Source organism: Hemicordylus capensis, chromosome 11 (genome assembly GCF_027244095.1).
Source record: "Hemicordylus capensis ecotype Gifberg chromosome 11, rHemCap1.1.pri, whole genome shotgun sequence".
Taxonomy (NCBI): domain Eukaryota; kingdom Metazoa; phylum Chordata; class Lepidosauria; order Squamata; family Cordylidae; genus Hemicordylus; species Hemicordylus capensis.
Genome location: NC_069667.1, coordinates 16,550,801 through 16,571,170, shown reverse-complemented (window position 1 = coordinate 16,571,170; position 20,370 = coordinate 16,550,801). Strand labels below are relative to the sequence as shown.

The 20,370-nt window shown below is 45.1% G+C and overlaps 1 protein-coding gene across 16 annotated transcripts in view; it reads left to right on the top strand.

The window, feature by feature from the left end:
- The first annotated feature begins 7,068 nt into the window (after positions 1-7,068).
- LRCH2 (leucine rich repeats and calponin homology domain containing 2) overlaps positions 7,069-20,370 on the top strand; it is a 41,813-nt gene continuing 28,511 nt past the window's right edge. For 9 of the 16 annotated variants that reach the window (XR_008311630.1, XR_008311627.1, XR_008311626.1 and 6 more), the window contains exon 1: positions 7,107-7,648. Coding sequence is in view for 5 of the 16 variants with exons in the window: in XM_053273830.1 (XP_053129805.1) it covers positions 7,174-7,648 (475 nt within the window). In the remaining 11 variants the exon portion in view is untranslated. Of the gene's footprint in view, positions 7,649-8,689; positions 8,823-20,370 lie in introns of those variants that run through there. The other 7 variants (XR_008311632.1, XR_008311631.1, XR_008311633.1 and 4 more) reach the window with 7 other exon arrangements.

The following is a 20,370-nucleotide window of genomic DNA, read 5'->3' as shown; positions in this document are numbered from 1 at the left end:
TATGGGAATTGTAGGCCAACATCTGCAGGAGGGCCGAAGTTGAGCAGCAAGTATTAGTATTGGAGACTTCAAAAAAACACAGGCAATTATTCTGGGGTGTGTGCGTGTAATGATTGAATTTAATTACGAATTATTTAATTATGAAAAGGGGCGCTGTGAGCCCCCAATCTTTTAAGTACCTAGCAATGCACCTGGATGACAAGTTTTTGTTGTTTGTAATGTGTACCTGAATTGCACAGCCCAGAAAAGTCTATGCACAGAAAGATGCACCTATTCTTTTAACGACAGGTCATAGCAAAGCAGGAAAGTATATGGCAGGCCTGCTCAACTTTGCCCCCCCCCAACTGTTTTTGGACTCCAACTCCCATAATCCCCAGCCACAGTGGCCCATAAACAGGGATTATGGGAGCTGTCGGCCAACATCTGCAGGAGGGCTGAAGTTGAGCAGGCCTGGTGTAGGAGAAACAGTATGGGCAGGGCCGGTTAAACCATGCTGTGACATACTCAACAGAAGGAGGCCCCCCCAAGTAATGGGAGTGAGCTGAATCTTCTATAATTCTCCAGGATGGAAATGTGGTCTCTCTCTGGCCTCCTGCAGTTGGGTCTTGTACGAATGTCCTGCAGCACAGCTCAGGTTGCTGCCTTGCCTTCCTAGCCACGCTCTGGTGCCTTTAAGGGAAGCAGTGTAGCTGCTGAAGCTTCCGGACATGGGGGGGAAATGACAGGAAAAGTTGCTGCTGTGTCAGTTCTGTGCCAGGGTTAAAGGCACAGGAAGGCTCAGGGTCAGCAGAAAGGGCGGCAGCTGTGCATTTAGAACCATCTGGCTACGTCGTGCCAGGAAAATAAAAGAACCCAGAGAAGCACCTTGCATCGTGCCATGTTTCTGGAGTGTTTGGAACGAGGGAGAAGAGCAGACAGATGGGCAAGGGAATAGCTCAGATGATGTATAATGCAAGATAATTAGGCTTGTTCAAACAATCGTTTGAATCTAGGTTTAATGTGGGTTAGCAACCTCAGGGTGATTCTGTGAACCGCGGAAGGTGGGAATCTTGTAGGGATGTGTACAAAACTGGCATTTCTGGTTTGATCTATAATTTGAACCGACTTGGCTCAGTTTTGGTTCTGGTCAAACTAGACTGGTTTGAACCATTTCAGAGCTCATCAGATCCCCCTTTAACAGTAAAGGGGCTGGGGGGCTTCCCTAAGGGTAGGGTGGGCAGGAGGGGAGTAATTTAGTACTTACAAGCCCCATTGGCAGCGTCTCTTCCCCCTCCCCCTGACAGCCTCCCCCAGAGTAGCCAGGGCTGGTGGCAGCCCAATTCAGGCCTCTGTGCACGCATGACCATGCGCAGAGGCCATTCACACGACCAAACCTGTTGAGCCAAGCTGGTTCAACGTCAAGCCCGGCTCCAACTGAGCCGGCTTGCACTCTCCGAGAATCTTAGGCCAGAAACCACATTGGCATGGATTCACACAATTGCTTCGATGTTGGTAACCAACATTAAACCTAGATTCAAATCTTTGTGTGAACAAGCCTATCGTCAGCAACATCCAGCAAGCAGCTGGTCCTCAGTGAAGATTCTTCTCATAGTGAGGGCAGATACTCCAGTTTAGCTCTGAAGGGAAGCCCCCACTACCACCTCCTGCCCCATTCCAGTCCCAGTGAGCTCTGCTTCCTTCTTTTCTTGACTCATCTCTATTCATCTCCTCCTGAGGAGTACTGAAGTCCAGAGGCTGGATCATGCCTAAAAGCTCGGCAACTCATCAACAACAGTTGCCCTGCCAGTGTGGATGTATAATTTGACATGATCCAAAATTTGGTTTATTATTATTACATTTTTATACAGTCTGATATGTACATCATATCGGTGTCGACTCCTGGCGACCACAGAGCAGAATGCAGGAGGCGTTGACCATTGCCTCGTCCTGTGCAGTGTGAGATGATGCCTTCCAGCATCTTCCTAGATTGCTGCTGCCTGATATAGGAGTTTTCCATAGTCTGGGAAACATACCAGCGGGGATTTGAACTAGCCTCTTGCACGCTAGGCAAATTACTTCCATGCTGCACCATTAGTAGTATGTAGAAAACATTCTTGTTGTTGGCTAATATATGTTTGTACAATGATTACTGATTTAGAATGGCCTCTTTACCTTTCCACCTTTGTATTCATGAGGAAGGAGGAACTGGAATAAAGGAACTAGCAACCCAATCCCTTCAGCTCTGTGGCATTTACACTTTTGTGCACACACAGCAATTTCCCAGGCTACTTAGGCGGATGTAGGTTATTCGGCTAGAGCTTGTTGTTGAATGTACAGATCTCGGCTGCAATCTACAATCGGTGTGCTCCAGAGGAGTCCTACTAAATCCAGCAGAACTGCTCCCAAGTTGATGATTTGTGGCTTCATTTGTTGAATCCTTTGCAGGAATGCCCACATCTGCACCTTGGGGGAAAGCAGACAGCTGGCTCACACTTCCAGAGCCTGCCTTGCAGCAGCGAAATGTGGTGGCCATTCTCCAAACATGTCGTTTCGCACTTCATTTCACACACATGATGATTTCTTAGACATTTCACATTGGGCCATGCAAGGGCATTAGGAAGGTGACTACGGAAGCACAGCTGAACCTCAGACTTACGGCTTGGGTTGCTTTCATTAATGGGCATATCAAACAACAGATTCCACTTCTTGGATTTTGCCTGTTTACGTCGTGTTTCCTGGTCTGAATCTTTTACATCTATGAAACCCCAGCCCTGCTCCACACACTGTGATAATGCTGATTTGTTTGTCTATTTATTGATTTATTTTACATATTTTTATACTGCCCAAAACGTACCCCAAATTTTGATCAAATTATTTCAGATGGCTTACAACAAATGTCAACAGTTAAAAAGCAAACAAACGCCACAATGATCTAGTTGTCTTTGTTCCTCGGGCCAGTGGCAGATGCCAGAGCATCTTTCTCTTCGCTTCCACAGTCCTTGAGCAAGGACAGATGGAGAAGAGTCCTTTCTGGCAAAGAGGGAAGAATCAAGTTCTCTGCAGTTCTTCCTTCTCTGGCCAGTGGCTAGCCCAGGGGTTCCTCCAGCCATAACGACCTTCAGTCCCACCTAAAGCATGGTCTAAGGGCGTACGATACAGCCGCCTTGCTAAAGCTCAGCAGGTCTTGGTGTGGTCAGTGCCTGGGTGGGAGACCTTATGGGATGGGGCTGTAGTTCAGTGGCAGAGGATCTCCTTTGCACACAGAAGGGCCCAGGTACAATCCTGGGCAGCACCTGCAGGTAGGGCTGGGTTAGATTCCTGCCTCTAATCTTGGAGAGCCACTGCCAGTCAGTGTAGCCAATACGGAGCTAGATGGACCAATGGTCTGACTTGAGGAGAGCTGGTCTTGTGGTAGCAAGCATGACTTGTCCCCTTAGCTAAGCAGGGTCCACCCTGGTTGCATTTGAATGGGAGACTAGAAGTGTGAGCACTGTAAGATATTCCCCTCAGGGGATGGAGCCACTCTGGGAAGAGCAGAAGGTTCCAAGTTCCCTCCCTGGCAGCATCTCCAAGACAGGGCAGAGAGATTCCTGCCTGCAACCTTGGAGAAGCCACTGCCAGTCTGTGTAGCAGAGTTGCCAGAACCTAAGGGGTATACTCGTGGGTCAAATGGGCTGTAAGCCAGAATTTGGCTTTTTTAAAGCCAAATCTGGCCACCTAGCTTTGTAGACAATAATGAGCAAGATGGACCTATGGTCTGACTCAGTATACGGCAGCTTCCTATGTTCCTATGACTTGGTATAAGGCCACTGTTCTTATGATGGAAGTTGATGTCCAAAAACATCTGGACACCCAAGGCTGGAAACCCCAAGGCCTGGATGGTCTTTTCAGCACTGAGGTATACAGGGCATTAATTATTATTATTATTTATTTTATTTCTGTACCTCCCTTCCAAAAATGGCTCAGGGCGGTTTATACAGAGAAATAATAAATCAATCAGATGGCTCCCTGTCCCCAAAGGGCTCACAATCTAAAAAGAAACATAAGATAGACACCAGCAACAGTCACTGGAGATACTGTGCTGGGGGTGGAGAGGGCCAATTAATCTCTCCCTGCTAAATAAAGAGAATCACCACGGTAAAAGGTGCCTCTTTGCCCAGTTAGCAGGATAAGGATGGCCTTGCCCTGAGAGACACTGAGAGGTATGCTGCCTTTGAACATGGAGGCTTGATTTATCCTCGATGAAGGATATACCTATCCTCTATCAACTGATACATTTTTAAAAAAAACTGAAGCCATATAATCTAGTGGCCACAGGCACATCCTGCGTCACTGAAGTCCATCAGTTAATTACATGTAGAGCAAGCTGCTGGATCAGACACAGGGTCCAGCTTCCAGTCCAATCTTCTGCTTCTTTCCACAGTGGCCAACCAAAAGGAAGTAGCCCTTCCTGCTCTTGCACTGAGAATCCTTAAGGGCAGGATGTCTTTAAAGACTGTGTAAAGTGTGCCATCGAGTCGGTGTCGACTCCTAGTAATCTCAGAGCCCTGTCGTTATCTCTGATGGGATACAGGAGGGGTTTCCCCCATGCAATATGAGATGATGCCTTTCAGCACCTTCCTCTATCGCTGCTGGCCGAAATAGGTGTTTCCCATAGTCTGGGAAACATACCAGCAGGGATTTGAATTGGCAACCTCTGGCTTGCTAATCAAGTCATTTCCTTGCTGTGCCATTAAGTGGCTATACCCATCCATTTATTTGGGTAGCCAAAGGGTAGCCATTTATTTGGGTATTATCAGCCGTGGTGGCACAGTGGGGAAGCAGCTTGCCTAGGGAGCAAGAGGCTGTTAGTTCAAATCCCCGCCGTGTGCTTCCCAGACTTGCCGAGTATTAAATATATATATAGTCACTTATATCGGGCAGCAGCAATATAGGAAGGTGCTGGAGGCAATTGTCTCACTTCAGTGATAACGGCAAAGGCACCATCTCGTAACAAGGCTGGAGTGGGCCCAGAGACAAAATTTTAAAATGGGCCCCTCGCTGATACACACACACACTTCACAATATATAGTCACGTGACTTGCCTCTGGGGGGCCCCTTGAGGCATGGGGCCCCCCAGACAGCCGCCTCCCCTTGCCTAATAGTAGTTACACCCCTGATCTCATAGGAAGCCAATGGTAAACCACTCCACCAAGGAAACCACAGGGCTCTGTGATTGACACTGACTCGACGGCACAATCTCAAGAAGTATATTACAACTGGACCAAGAATGCTGTGGCTACATTACACAAATAAATAACCACCCCCACCCCGGTTCTTTTTATCGATTCTACATGGAATCTAAAGTGGTGGATAATCATCATAGGAAATAATACCCCATCCTGACCACAGAGCAGATAGCATGAGAATTTTCCATGCAGAAGAAATATTGCAACTCTTAAAGACTGCAGAAACATTTAGAAAAGTTAAGCATTTCCTCTGCGTTATACAGTAACTACAAAAAAGGAGTATTGCCATGTACACATTATTCACACTTGAGGAAAAAGAGTTAAATGATCTGAGATATATTTTATGGTTTGTATTGTTGGTGGATTTAATGTGATTTTATTGTGTACTTATTTTAGCCTTGCAAACTGCCTTGGGATAAATACGTGAAAGCTGGTATGTAAATGTAACTAGAAATAAATATAAATATATCACACAAACCTAGCAATTTCAGAAGAAGGAGCAGATCCAGATTAGGAGGCCACCCACATAAACCAGGGTGTGGAATGTCATAACAAAAAAGTGCAAAATATATAAACCACGAAAGTTTGTGATTCTCATGAAAGTTTGTCATAAGAAAATCTTTGTTACTATTTCCAGAGTGCCTGTATAAACAATCCACGGTTTAATTTATGTTCAAATAAAAGGCCCCAAACCCCTGCCTTAAATAGAGAGCTGGTAATAATTTTATCCATCGTCCATCAGTTCTCTGTCTAAGGGTTGGGCCTTAAAGAATATTTCTACCAAATAAACTAGGTGCTGTACCTAAAACAAAGCAAGCAAGGAGCCATATACACAGGCTATGCCCTTAGAGAAAGAGGTGACAGATGGGCATATAATCACTGTCAATCTAAGGGCAGTGTGAGATGATGCTTTTCAGCATCTTCCTATATCGCTGCTACCCGATATAGATGTTTCCCTGCACGCGCAGGCATGTCTAGTACTTCCTGTCATATCCGGTAAAGGGGCAACGGTGTGGCAGGGAGGTACACTGCCACCCCGACAGACTTTTAGGAAATCCAACGCAGGCAGGGGAAATGTGGTGTGTTTGTGGCGGGGGGCGGGGGGAGTGCATCGCCCTCGCCAGTTCTGTGCACATCCCTAATAAATTGTAGTAGTAGATGTGGTGGCTCAGCGGGGAAGCAGCAGACTGTTAGTTCAAACATGACTATATATTGTGAAGTGTGTGTGTGTGTATCAGCGAGGGGCCCATTTTAAAATTTTGTCTCTGGTCCCACTCCAGCCTTGTTACACCCCTGAGTTCAAATCCCCACCGGTGTGCTTCCCAGACTGTGCCTAATAAATACATTTGTAGTCACCAAATATCGGGCAGCTGCGCTATTTGGAGGTGCTGAAAGGCATCATCATCTCATACAGCATGGGAGGAGGCAATGGTAAACCCCTCCTGTATTCTTCCAAGAAAATCACATGGAATGTGATCGCTAGGCGTGCACACCGCCGACTCGACGGCACAATCTTTCCTTTCTTTAGTAGTAGTTCTAACCAGGTTGCTGAACCTGCACCTAGAATAAAGGGCAACTCTTCTAGCATCCCACCCACTTCCCATGAGGGTCTCTCCAAGAAGAGGTGGGAAACCCCGCTAGGTCCCCCCACTACAGACAAGAGCATCCTTTGGCCCGCCCCCTCGAGCTGAGGCCCCGCCTTCTCACCGCGGCCGAGGCACCCGCTCTCCCTCCTTCCCTCCCTCGGCCCGCACCTGCGCAACGAAGGCGCCTTCTTCACCTCACGCCTCCTTCCACGCGCACGCGCAGTTGGCGCCCCCGCTGGCTGGCCTGCCTTCCCTTCCACCACGCGCACGCGCAGTGAGCGCTGCTCCGCCTGCCGCTGTTTATTATTATTGTGGTGGCGGCGGCGGGGCGAGGCATTCGCGGCTGAAGCGCTCGTGAAGGGGCGGCAGCGAAGTCGTCCATGGCGGCCGGGCAAGGCGGAGGCGGCGCGGCCGGCGGCGGGGGTCCCGGCTCAGGCTCGGGCCCCCCGCCCGCCTCGGGCCCGCCGCCGCCCCTCCTCCCTCCCCCACCGCCGCCGCCCCCCCTGCCGCAGCCGCCTCCCCCGCCGCCGGCCTCGTCGTCCTTCTCGTACCCGGAGCAGCAGGGCCCCGGCTCGGGCTTCCTGGGGCTGGGCTTGCCGGCCCACTTCACCCTCTCCTACCCGGGCACGGGGCCTGCCTGGGGCGGCGCGGCCTCCTCCGCCTCCTCGGCTTCGCCGCCCCTCTCCTCGTCCCCCTCGGCCTCCTCGTCGGCGCCTCAGGCGGGCCGCAGCCTGGAGAAGGCCCTGGAGGAGGCCGGCAGCTCCGGCGTCCTCTGCCTCAGCGGCAGGAAGCTCCGCGAGTTCCCCGCTGCCGCCCCGGGCGCGGGCTGCGACCTCAGCGACACCACCCAAGCCGGTGAGGAGGAGGAAGGGGGGGGGGTCGAGACCGCCCGTGATTTTGGTGCGGCGGGGGGAGGGGAGCCCCCCCGTGCTCCCTCCCGTCGCCGCCTTGCTGGGCGAGGGCTGCATTGTCAGAGAGAGCGGCTCTGGACGCCGCTTGGGTGGGAGGGAGGGAGGGAGGGGATGCCGCGCCGCCCCCCCCCCGGGAGATGGGGGGGTGCCCCGGGCCCAGGTGTGGCTGCCCTTCCTCCTCCTCCTCTGCAGCGAAGGCGGGGTGCAGTCAATTGCTCGGCCCCTGGCTGCACGTGCCTCTTATTTATATGCGTGTCAATATATTGATGAACGAGGAGGAGCTGGAAAGGGTGATGTGGGGGGGAGGCAGGGAAAGAGGGTCGCTGTGCTGTATTGTGTGTTTATGTTGTGTGTGAGTGAGAGCGAGACTTGGTTGGAGCCTTCTCTCTCTCTGCCTCCCTCCCCGCCCCTTTCTTTCTCTTTCTCTCTCTCTCTCTCTCCATTGCCGAGGTGGTGGTTCTGGACTGTGGACAACCACCACCAGCCTGGGTACACAATGGAAGAGAATTTGGAGGTGTTTCATTCGGGTGGCCTGCAGGGATGGCACCAGAGGCGGATTGAGGAGTGGCCCAGAAGAGGCAGAGTCCAGTTGTGGGTGGGCAAGCTGTGTCTCACATAATAAATTTCTGAAACAGAAATGGGCGGCGGTGGGCAAGCCACTCCTGGGGTTGGTGGCGCTTGTCCTCTCGGCCCTCCCTGGAGCTGTCCTTGCTGGCCTGGTGGAGGGTGGCTGCTGGGCTGGCATTACAGGGGTGAGGGTGTAGGATGGGCAATAAGGCTCTTCCAAAGAGCAGGTTGGAGAGGGGCTGGCTTGAAGATATGGGGGACTTGGTGGGGCTAAGGTTCTGCTTCTCAGTTGCAGCCAGATCCAAATGAAGCACCTTGAATTCTCTTATGTTAGACCTTCTCCAGGATAGTTGTTGTTGGGTTTTTTTGACTGATCTGAAAGAAACACATATTCTTCCCCCCACCCCCTCCCCAAGATTGCATTTAGGAGAGCATGCTGGAATGGGTTGGAGGAAGGCAGGCAAGCAGGGAGAGCTTTGCTTGCTGCCACCGGCATGTGGGGAGCGTCTCTTTGTACAGGCACAAGAGGAACTGGAAAGGCTGCGTTGCAGGTTTGTCAGGCTGGTGTCTGGCTTGGGATGCTTTTGAGGTGTGTGGCAGGGATGGGTTTGAATGGGGAAAGCCAGTTCTGTGGGCATTATGATCAGGGATTGGGTTGATGGTTATTGTTGGTGGGCTTGGCCTTTTATGGGTAGGTTCAGGGAAGTGTTGGGGAATGAACATCATAAAGGATTAGGCTAGTGACTGAGAGAGGTAAAAAAGAGAACTGTATCTATTACTGCAGGGAAGTGACAGCAAATGGCCATTATGCATATGTTTAATCTAAATGGAGGCAGCTCATGTTAATTGTTTCAAATCAAATATAAATTGTGTGATTGAGACACTAGTTTAATATTCAAGACTGCCAGGTCACAGATATTTCAGTATGTTTTTGAGTGTCTGAGAAGAGACATGCAAGAAATGCACATGCTGCAGTTTGTTTGTAAATACAATCTGCATATTGTGGCTTTATATAGGTACTGGTACTTAATTATGCAGACTGGTCTCATAATTCTGCTTTTAATGCAAGCAGTGTGCATCCCATTAATTTCACAATCTTTGTACAGGCTTCAGAACATTTGGTTTTTATGTAAGCTGAATAGGTTTGGCCTACCTTTATTATTTCTTGACTTGGGTTTGTTTACCTTGTGGGCATTTTATTAAAATATAATCGTGCTGTAAAACTTTGTTAAATCTGACCTGGCGTTTTTCTTGTATCAGAAATGACAGTTACTGTATATTAACTTGGGAGGAGAGATGTGGTTTAGTGTGGGGTATCTGATAAACTAGTTTATTTTATTTATTTTTTTAATACATTTATTTATTTAATACATTTATATACCACCCAAAACGCAAGTTCTCTGGGTGATTTACAGGAGGTTTAGTTATCTTTCTGAATACAAAACTTCAGCGTAGTTTCCTATCTGGTAATTCTGTACTCCCATGGTACTCTCTGAGTACATATTCACCATTAATCTTTGTGGTATGCAGCATTTTGGATCTGTGCTAGGTTTCTTATTTAAAATAATATTTTGGGTACTAACTGACAGGGTTTATTTGCCCAATGTGTGTGCATCTTGGGTAGGCTTCAGTTGCTTAGAAATAGAGTACAAATAAAACTTGAAATTGGCCTACTGATAAACACAATCTATAAGAGACAGAATTAATATTGAACGTTCCAGGCTATGGTGGTGGTTCATATAGCATCATGATTGAAAGAAGAGCTGCTGGACAACTGGTGTCTGTCTTATAGCTACTCTTGAGACCCTTGAAGACTTATAGCACAATCCTATTCATGTTTACTTAGAAGTAAATCCCATACACAGAACTGATAACCTTAAAATGTAAAGCTGCGTGCTGTAGTATGTAGGCAATGTTATCTTAAGACACTTGCGAGCGGTACGGAAGGTCACAAGTTGTGCTCATGGCCCTTTCGAGGTATAGGTCCAGTAAAAGTATGATTGTTAGCTCCTGACACAACAGTGTTGGTGAACTTACAATGTGTCTGCCATCTTTGCATAGCTCAAAGCAGTTTGACCCGTATAGCTAAAGGTTTCCTATTTGCATGAATGCAGAGCTTTAATAGATACTAACATGTGAAATGTGTAAGAATTGATACTTTTCAGACAAGGATATATAAAATGTGTTTGAGGCACTTTATGCTCTGAACTTGGAAAAAATATTTAAATGGAAAATGTTTATGGAAGCCTTGCATATAATTTGAAACAGCAGTAACGTATCCATCCTGATTTGTTGGCTAGATTTAGTGTAGATTCTTTTATAGTAAGGGAATGCTAATCTTCCAAGCTTTAAAGGTTTGTGACATGCCAGTGTGGAGCTTAGATTTGTTCTAATTAAACTCTGCTTTGGAGTGACTTTGGAAGTGAGAGCTGTTACCTTGAGAAACAAATTGTATATAAAAAGCAAGCACTGTGTATTTAGGAACCCAGTACTTGCTAGAAACGTGGTCAGTGCCTGTTGGGACTCTAATATGTATTTTGCAAAATAAATGGAAATGTAACAGGTCTGTGCAGCATTCTGACCTTACTAGTGTTGCCTATAACAGGGATTCCCAGATGTTGATGACTACAACTTCTATAACCCCCGCCAAAGACAATTGCAGCTGGGGATGCTGGGAGTTATAGTTGGCAACATCTGAAAATCCCTGTTATAGGGAACACTGGTCCTTAACCAGGGCTGTCCTCTGTGTGCAAGAGCAATCATGGTAAATGATACTATCCTCTGGCGTATGAGGTTTTCATCTTTCAGCTGAGTGTGTTTTCAAGGCATTCCATACTTCATGAATACACTTTGATTTGAAAGGAGCATGATGTTCCAAGGTAATGTCTAGCAGAACACAAAAGCTTCAACTGAAGCTGCTTATGCAGGCAGACTTGCTGCCAGGGAAGTTCATGTTATGTGCATTTACTTAACAAGAATAGAAATGTGGTTTCCTGAGTACTGCTTTTCTTTTAAAAGCAAGGCGTATAACACTCATAATTGCAAAGAAAAGTTAGAAGTATGGGCAGTGCTTGCTTAAGGCAGAATGTAGCTTGGGCTGCCAGTGGTTAGACCGCTCTTGGAATGAAATGGTGAAATGTGTTGGTGCAGCTTGCATGTTGTGTATGCAAAACTTGGGAGGCTTTTCATTTGCTTTCTGTGTGGAGTAATGACAGGCCTGTATGCTGTGCCAGGAGAAATACGTTCAAACAAACTTCTTCAGAACCTTGTATGGCAGTCATGAGATCAGCAGGCCTGAAAGGCTCTTCTCTGCCCCTTGGACAGCTTACTAGCTTGCCTTGAAACTTGGACATGCAAAGCAAGCCGTATAATGGTTAATCAGTATTTGCCATCTATAGCTAATAATGGTGGTAAGCTGTATTATAGTTCTGAAAAGGGATTAGATAAATTCATGGAAGAAAAGACTATCTATGGCTTCTAACCTTGAGAACTGTATATTTTAATCAGTCGGAGGTGGCCACACTTAACATCAGGTGCTATGGAACACCAACATGAAAGGGTTAGGGTTAGGTTGCCTTTTCCCCCTCGAAGTAGGAAGACACAGCTTACAAAGGGTTAACTTCCATCACTTGCTCCCAATAGACAGGAAATTCAGGTAGTTTCAGGTATCTGGAGGTCCATCCCCTCTCCCAGCATGCTCAGGGGTCAGATCCCCAGTTTCTCCCTGTCTTTGCTCCTGGTAGGACAGGCACCTTGGGGCTCCTGCCCCAATTATCCTTCTTCATTCTTCTTTTTCGGTGAACTACTCCTCCCCCCACCACCCCAGAAAGCATTTAGACATGGACCTTTGGCAGCCAGGGGAAGCTCTCATGGGCTCCCTTTCAGAGGACCCTGGGGTGGAAGCGGGGGGCAAAGTCAGGCACAAAGCCAAGGTCATTAAGAAGTGCCGCCATCTTGTGTTGCCAGAATGGCTCAGGAATAAAGGGCACACCATTAAAGGGTGTGAAAGAACAAGACCCAAGCACAGGCCCTCTATGCTGGCCACTTACCGGCAAACTGAAAGAATTTTGCTGAAGGTTACCTGCACCAACTCTCTTACAGGGCAGCAACCGGGAGAGATGGAGGAGCATGTGCAGGCATTCCAGTCACTTGGGTTTACCGGGGCGGGGGAGTGGGGGCTTGGTTTCCTTTCCTCCCCCCTGCCAGCCTCGCAGATCAAATGTTGGAAGATGTCTTCAAATAAGACTGGAAGAAAAAAAAATCTTGTTCATTATGATAAGTTGGGCTCTTTATCATCTGGCCACCAGTGATAGTTAAAGATGAACAGGGAGATGCCTACAGCAACAAGAAAAAAGAGCCTGGACTCATACCCCCATCTCTTTCCTAAGATTGGTTACATTACTGACATGATAGTCAGATGCTAGGTCTGCCTCCACCCCCCCCCCCGCAAGAAATAATTATACAAAAACATAAGTTGGGCTCCTTAGCAACAAGAAAAGATAAATTTTTCACAGAAACTAATTGATCCCTTTTCACAGAAACTAATTGATCTCCTGGTATTGCATGTGTTTACTGTGAAAATGACAGATGTCACTATTATGACAGGTATTCTGGCCTCATCTCAGTATAAGCATCTGTAATGGATCACACTTTAAGATCCTACTGTTCTGGACCAAGATAGATAAGCTAGGAATCTAAATAAATTGATGAAGATTTTCCAGAATTGAGCACTTCTCATTCTTCAGGAATGGAGAATGCAAAGTGAAAACAAGGGTTAGATTTAGATAGGTGTTTCCTAGAAGATTTGTTCGCAGAAATTTTTTTCCTCCCCAGCAAAGTTAGTGTTAACCCGAAATGATAAAGAATCAACAAATGCAAGCTGGAAAAAGAAAAAAAGAAAGCCTTAATGTGCTATTTCCTCAAACAGAATGAGGAAACCGTGAATTCCAGACTTAAGGCACACTGATTTGTAGTCTGAAGCCGCCATTAGCACTACTTCTGTGCTGCAGTAAAACTCTTATATTTCTTCATCTGGAAGTTAACATTGGTATCAAGAGTTATTCATTTAAAATGTCAGGTTCTGGAACTGGCTAGTAATTATCTGATGTGACATTTGTTTACTTCTCTTCCCTTGATGGGGACAGTTGGTCCTGCACAGTCTTGAGTAGGACTTGGTTGCTTTTCTGAATATTCCATCTTTCTTTCAAGTGTAGAAGAATGATGAAAAGGTACTATTTTTGTTGTGGTTGCCCCTCCCCCCAATTGTCTCATGAATCAAAGAAACATGCTGCCTATTTTGAAAGTATGTAAAATACTTCACTCCCTGCCTCTGTTTGCTCTAAGTATTTGACAGAGATTGTAAGCAAGTCCGGGCTAGAGTGGTAGTTAAGCTCTGATAAGAGATGTCAGGTCACATTCCTAGGCTAAGCTAATGCGATATTCTGCCTTGGCATATAGCTGCACTTTAAAAGAACGTGCAATTCAGCAATGCATGATTCTTGGCTGCTTCTGAGTAGAAGATTCCCTTGCATGAGCAGTTTTGCTTTGGTTTACAGATGTAAACAATGTTCAGTTTGTACAAGTTTGTTCTTAACTTGAATTTCTGTACCTGAAAGATAGAATTAATGTCTAAAGACATTTTGGATGTGGCCTACAACTACAAGTCAATCTGTGGTAGCACCTTTGATCAAAGGGTCCTCTCCATGCAAGCTGTACCAGCCCCATGCCAAATATGGGGAAGGGAAGCATGAAAAAAATCCTTTCCTCATTTTTTTATTTTTATTTTTATTTTTTACATTTATATCCTGCTCTTCCTCCAAGGAGCCCAGAGCGGTGTACTACATACTTGAGTTTCTCACACTTAAGCAAATTTATGGTCTTCAGCAGTGGTCCCTCTAATTTTTTTCATCTCTATAAGGAATAAGTTTTGTTCTGCGCAGCAATATCAAGGCAGTGTGTGTGTGCACCATGTGCATTCAGAATGGGGCCTTCCTGATTCAACCTGAGCGGGATCTTAAATGAACTGAGCTGACATCCAAAAACTTGAGTGTGTGCACACCTTAGAGGGAACAGTGGTCTTCAGTATCCTCAAAGGCACATATCGGTGTGTTTAAAATGCAGATTTAAAACCACATGATTTTACCAACTACATTTTCTTTAGATATGTTATCATTAGTTTGGGTAGATGGAAAATAGTGATGTGAACTTTGCAGAAAATTTTGAAAAACTATCTAATGCCCAAAATAGATTGAGATGTTAAACTAACGTGTTTATGTGTTTAGTGAACAAAACTAATGGTGCATGATGGTTAATTTTTCATACTTAATAAATATCTCAAAGAGATATTTTCAATAGTTTATTTCCAATAGCTGGACAAAAATACTTAATTAGGGGAGAAAAGCACACTTAATGTGACTTAAACGTTGTAGTCAAATTCAAATATTTACTTGATGATTGATTGGAGTAGTTGTAAATATTTTAAGATATGACAACAAAGTTGAATAACTTTCCCATCCATGTATTGCTTAAAATTTAAAAAGAGTGGAGGCACTGAAATGGTGAACATACTAATTTTAGCACATCCAATGAACTGCACATAATTATTATTTGCATGCTGTTTAGGGATAGTCACTTAATAAAAGTTAGTTACCACTTTGGGACAACCCAATTTGGCTGATATTGTCCATTCATTATGTTAATAACTAATTTTAAGAAACAATGTATGTTTCAAAAGGAAAGATTTCTGCTGCACATCATTGGTGAAAAGTAAAGATAAAGTGCCATCAAGTCAGTGTTGACCCTTGGTGACCACAGAGCCCTATAGTTGCTTTGGTAGAATACAGGAGGGGTTTACCATTGCCATCTCCCGTGCAGTCTGAGATGATGCCTTTCAGCATGTTCCTATATTGCTGCTGCCCAATATAGGTGTTTCCCATAGTCTGGGAAACATACCTGTGGGGATTTGAACCGACAACCTCTGGTTTGATAATCAAGTCATTTCCTCGCTGTGCCATTAGGGGGCTTAAATAAGGCAGCATAAATACTATTCACAGAAGTACTGTGTTGCTCAGAATGAGAAGATGTATATTGATGCAAAATGTGCAGGTCCTTTATTTGGGACCCAAATTCTCAGTTCCTTCATCAAAGACTTCTCTACCTCTAATGGTTCAGCACTTAAATCTAGTTATATTATTGCTACCAGCTTATTTCTTGCTGCTCTTCAACTCTAGCATATTAAGCTTAAATGGATTTTTGTGCCTAATCCTTGTGATTTGTAGCTTTGGCAACATGCACAGCAAAAGCCTTAATTTGGCAGTTTGAATGAGAGGCCACTGGAGCTAACGTGGCTTGAGATTTGAGAGGGAACATCTTTGACATAATTCCCTTTTTTGTATACGTTAGGAGACTCCAAATCCCTTGACACTCCTCAAGACATCCCTTGAGTTCACCTCACTGCTATGCTCTGTGTTTGCTGTTTGAGCTACAGGACTTTGTATTGTAAATTTAGAAGTTTTACTGAAAGTGTGTGTTCAGTATGAGCATTTGTCATTTTATTTCACAGATGTCTTTTATTTGAGGAAAAGAAGAGGTGGAGGTAAATGAAAGTGGTTTTTACTCTGTGTGTTAATGAATGCATTTCATAAATCATAAAGAATTTTGGAGGGGTGTTCAGGCATACAGAAAGTGTAGTGTTGCCCCTATAATGGATGCAAGATTTTATTTGAGGGAACACTGGCCTTTAGGTGACACTGAGATGGTAGAATTCCAGGGATTTGAAGTAATTTTGGATTATTGCTACCAGAGATGTCCCACAGTTAAAGGGATTATGACTGAAGCTGCATAACTGAGGAGCTAGACTCTGGGGAAGGCTGGATTAAGGAGGTGTTGGGGGATTTCAGGCAAGCAAGTAGAGAAGAGAAACATTCCCAATCATGTGCCATGTTGAGCAAAATCCTTCCTGGATTTGCTCTTTTTGTTGTAAAAAAACCAAACAAAACCTAGAACAGCTACTTGCCTGCAATGCTTCTGTTACAATTGTTGGATGTCCAGCATAATGGCAGTCCCTGATCCCTGGGAGAATGCTGGACCAAATGGGGTGGGGACATTGGGTTGTTTTCCAGGGTTCCTCACCTTTTCCCATTTGCCATATTCTGACCTCATATAGCACACAGGAATGGGGTAAGCACATCGAAAACTCACTAGAATATTCTTCTGGAATCGCACATTTTGTGTGGTTGAGCGAGAGCCTGTCTATTTGTGAGACAGAGGAATAGTTGGCTGTGTGTGGCATCGCAGCAGGTACTTGGAAACCTTCAGTATAATTTGTGCAGGATTTGTCTAGTGTTGGTGGGTTAACCCTACGGCTTTGTCAAGAGGCTTAACATTCAGTGCAGAAAGTAATTAGAGTGTGGCTTCCTGCAATGCAGATTGATGACTATGATCTCATCATTAGACCTTCCACTGTGTCCAAATGACCTTTAACAGTATCTTGCATATAATCCTGTGTCTGTCTCAGTAAGGGCTATTTGCTGCTGTGTCATAGCCCACCCTCCCAGTTCACTTGTTAGCTGCAGTGCTTCCTTACAAATATGGGATGTCCAGCGCAAGAGCCCTGCTGGATCAGACCAAAGGACCTTCTTGTTCAGTGTCCTGCCTCCAAAAGCACCCGGCAAATCCTTCCAAGAGGTTTGCAAGCATGGCATAAAGGCAGTAGTCCTCCCCACTGTTTATTCTCCAGCTTCTGGTAATCAGTGACCTACTCCCTCTGAACAATGGCAGCTCCATTGAGCTGCTATGACTAATATCCGGAGGTAGGCCTCTCTTCTCCTTCCATGGATCTGTCTAATCCACTCCTTAAGCCAACCATCATATTTTATGGCTGTGAATTCCATAGATTGTGTTCCTTGAAGACAGATTTTCTTTTATCTGTCCTGAATCTCCTAGTCAATTTTGTTGATTGGTCCTCTCATAACATTAGAACTTAGTGTCGCTCTAAGGTCTAGGGTTATGAGAGGAGAAATGTGTCTCTTGACTCACTTTCTTCAGATGTGTAATTCCCCTATTGTGAACCTCAGGTCACCCCCCCCCTAATTAAAAAGCCCCAAATGATTTAGCCTTCCCTTGATCAGGCTAAGGACTCCTTTATGCTCTTCTTACTGCTCCAATAGCCCTTCTCAGATGAAGCGACCAGAACTACACTGCTGCCTGGTTCAGACATCGTGTGGTGTCAGAATTGGTGTCCTCTAGCCTCAGGTGTGTGCCCTTCTCTCTCCCCTTTGTGAAGGGAGGAAGGATTCTGTTTCTGATGCTGGCATAGAACAAGCCAGGTTCTGACATGATGTTCAAGCCTAGTGATCCTGGCTTATTCTAGCCAGCATTTCAAAAGAAACCAAAACCTGAAGTTCTAGCTTGCATGGAGCTAGGATTCAGTTCTGGTTTAAATTATGTCTTAACCAGACCATAGAATTACAAATGTGGTCATGCCTTAGGCTTTATATGAAGGCATCACAGTACTGGCAGTTCTAATTTCAACCTCTTTCCTAGTCCTCTCTAGCATGAAATACAGCTTTCCCCCATACATCCCGAAATGTTTCTTCCACTGATGTATTCACCATGACTCCAGTATATTTCCTAGTTAGTCACTGTCAGTTCAGACCCATCATGGTATCATTGAAGGTAGGATTTTTTGCTTGGAATTCAAAAGGAAGTGAAGTGATATATATTTTCTGTTTCATTGCTCATTCACCTATTTTGGAGAGATCCATTTGGAACTGTAAACTTTGAATTTCAGTTTACTCTGAACTTTCTGTTGATAGTTTAAATGTCCTCCTTAAAAACTGGTTCACCTGTGGGTGCCTGGCCATATCCATTGTGAGTCTGTGTAAAAAAATTCATTCAGCTTCTCTACAATCTCCATATTTTCCTTTAGCAATCTTCAAATCTTTGTGTCTAACAATCTTGTTTTCCCTGTCCGGTTTCCTTCTTCTGACATAATTAATCCCAATTCCATTTGGGATTGACTGAGAATGGCCCCCAATTTGATTCAGGACTTTGTACTGGCAAAGTGCTTTGATTCAGACCAGACTGCTTTGGCCACTCTGCCAGCCTTCCCCAAAAGAGCTCACAATCTAAAAAGAAACATAAGGTAGTCACCAGCTGCAGCCACTGTTGGGATGCTGTGCTGGAGTTGAATAGGGCCAGTTGCTCTCTCCCTACTTAAATATAAGAGAATCACCACCTTAGCCTGAAGCTGCTATTGGTATTAGTATATTTGATTGATTCCTTGGCCCTGCTTGTTAGCCATCCCAGCATCCTCTTTCATTTTTTACCTTCTCTAATCTATTGTATGTACAGTATTCTAAGTATGTGGTTCTAAATATCCTTCAAGTTTTCCAAAGAGATTTGATCTTCACTTTCATTTTCAACTTCCTTTTAGTAAATCCCCTTATTGACTGCTGCTCTTATGATTTTACTGCTCTCTTCTGGCCACTGCATAGCTGGGGATCTTTCTAGTGTGGGCTATGGCATGGAGGACTGTGAATGGAGGGCAATGTCAGTAGAAATCATGGCTGCCCATGTGCAAGTGGGAAGTGCCTTCCTGTTTGTGTAAGACACCTAGATCCAACTCTATATTTGTGGTGGCAGTTAGGCCCAGACTGAGATGTGGACTGTGCTGCTCAGTTGTCATTGCAGTTTAGAAAGGGATTCTTGACTAGATCTTGTGATTCTGGGCTAGATTTGGATTCTTGACTAGACCTTCTGCGAGATCGAAGGGTGTGTGTGTGTGTGTGTGTATGCAAACACATGTAATCTTCGATGGATGTTCTATATTTTTTCAATATGTTTAATGGCTTTCTCCGGTGGGATTTTACATAACTACGTGTGTGCTTTGCCTTTTTGCCAGTGGAGACAAGTCAGTTTACACCCTATAACAATGGTTCCCAATCTAAGAAAATACAAAAGGGAGAGTAGAAGAAATCAGGTACCAACTCTTAAATTTTGAAGGAAGGCTATTTGCTATTGGGATTATTAAGGTTTCCCTAATGTGATTGCAAAATCCACAAACTCTTTAATGGATTTCCTTTGATTTACATTTAATTGGCAAATTATACTGTATCTTCTGCTACATTGCCCCTTGCAAATGTTCTTTCTCTACATAAGGCCATGTCTTTGATTTCATGAGACAGAAAAATACTGGTTCTTCTACTCGGCTTCCTTTCCACCCTGGTAGAATAAAGTAATAGCGCTAGTCTGCAGACAGGGAAGGAAACACTGTGGCTTTGGGAAGTATTAATCAGTCTTTTGAGGTTGCTTTTGTGTGAGTCTATTCATGTGTCAGCAGAGAGAACAAAGGACTGAAGCCAAAGATGATCTGGCATCTAAAATCTAGTGTCCAGCCGTACTTGATCCTCACTTCTCTTTTGCTCACCCTCCCTTGAAACAGTCTATTAAACTGGAAAACATTCAAGACAGAAATATCTAAAAATGCGGGGGGAGGGGGAGTAGTCTTAAAAAACTAGGCACAGCTGTGCTTCTTCAGAGACTATATAGGCATTTCATAGCTTAGGCTCATTGGCACATATACCACAAATCCACCTTATCCCAGCAGTGGTAGCAGAATTTCCTCAGAATGCTGATTATTATTTATACTCTATCATCAATATGCTGTGTATATATAATACTTTACAGAATAAGAATAGGGTCCCTGTCTCAGTGGGCTTGCGATGTTAATTTTAATGGCAGGGACGGGAGAGATCACTGTAACAAACAGGGGAATGGGAAGTCACAGGTGAGGAGGGATTTATGCCGGGCTACACAATTTAAGTGGTGCAGTGGGGAAATGCTTGACTAACAAGTAGAAGGTTGCGGTTCGAATCCCTGCTGGTACTATATTGGGCAGCAGCAATATAGGAAGATGCTGAAAGGCATCATCTCATACTGTGTGGGAGGAGGCAATGGTAAATCCCTCCTGTATTCTACCAAAGAAAACCACAGGCTCTGTGCGCGCCAGGAGTTGAAATTGACTTGATGGCACACTTTACCTTTACTTTACACAACTTTGGCCTTTCTGCAGATGTTGGACTCCAACTCCCATAATCC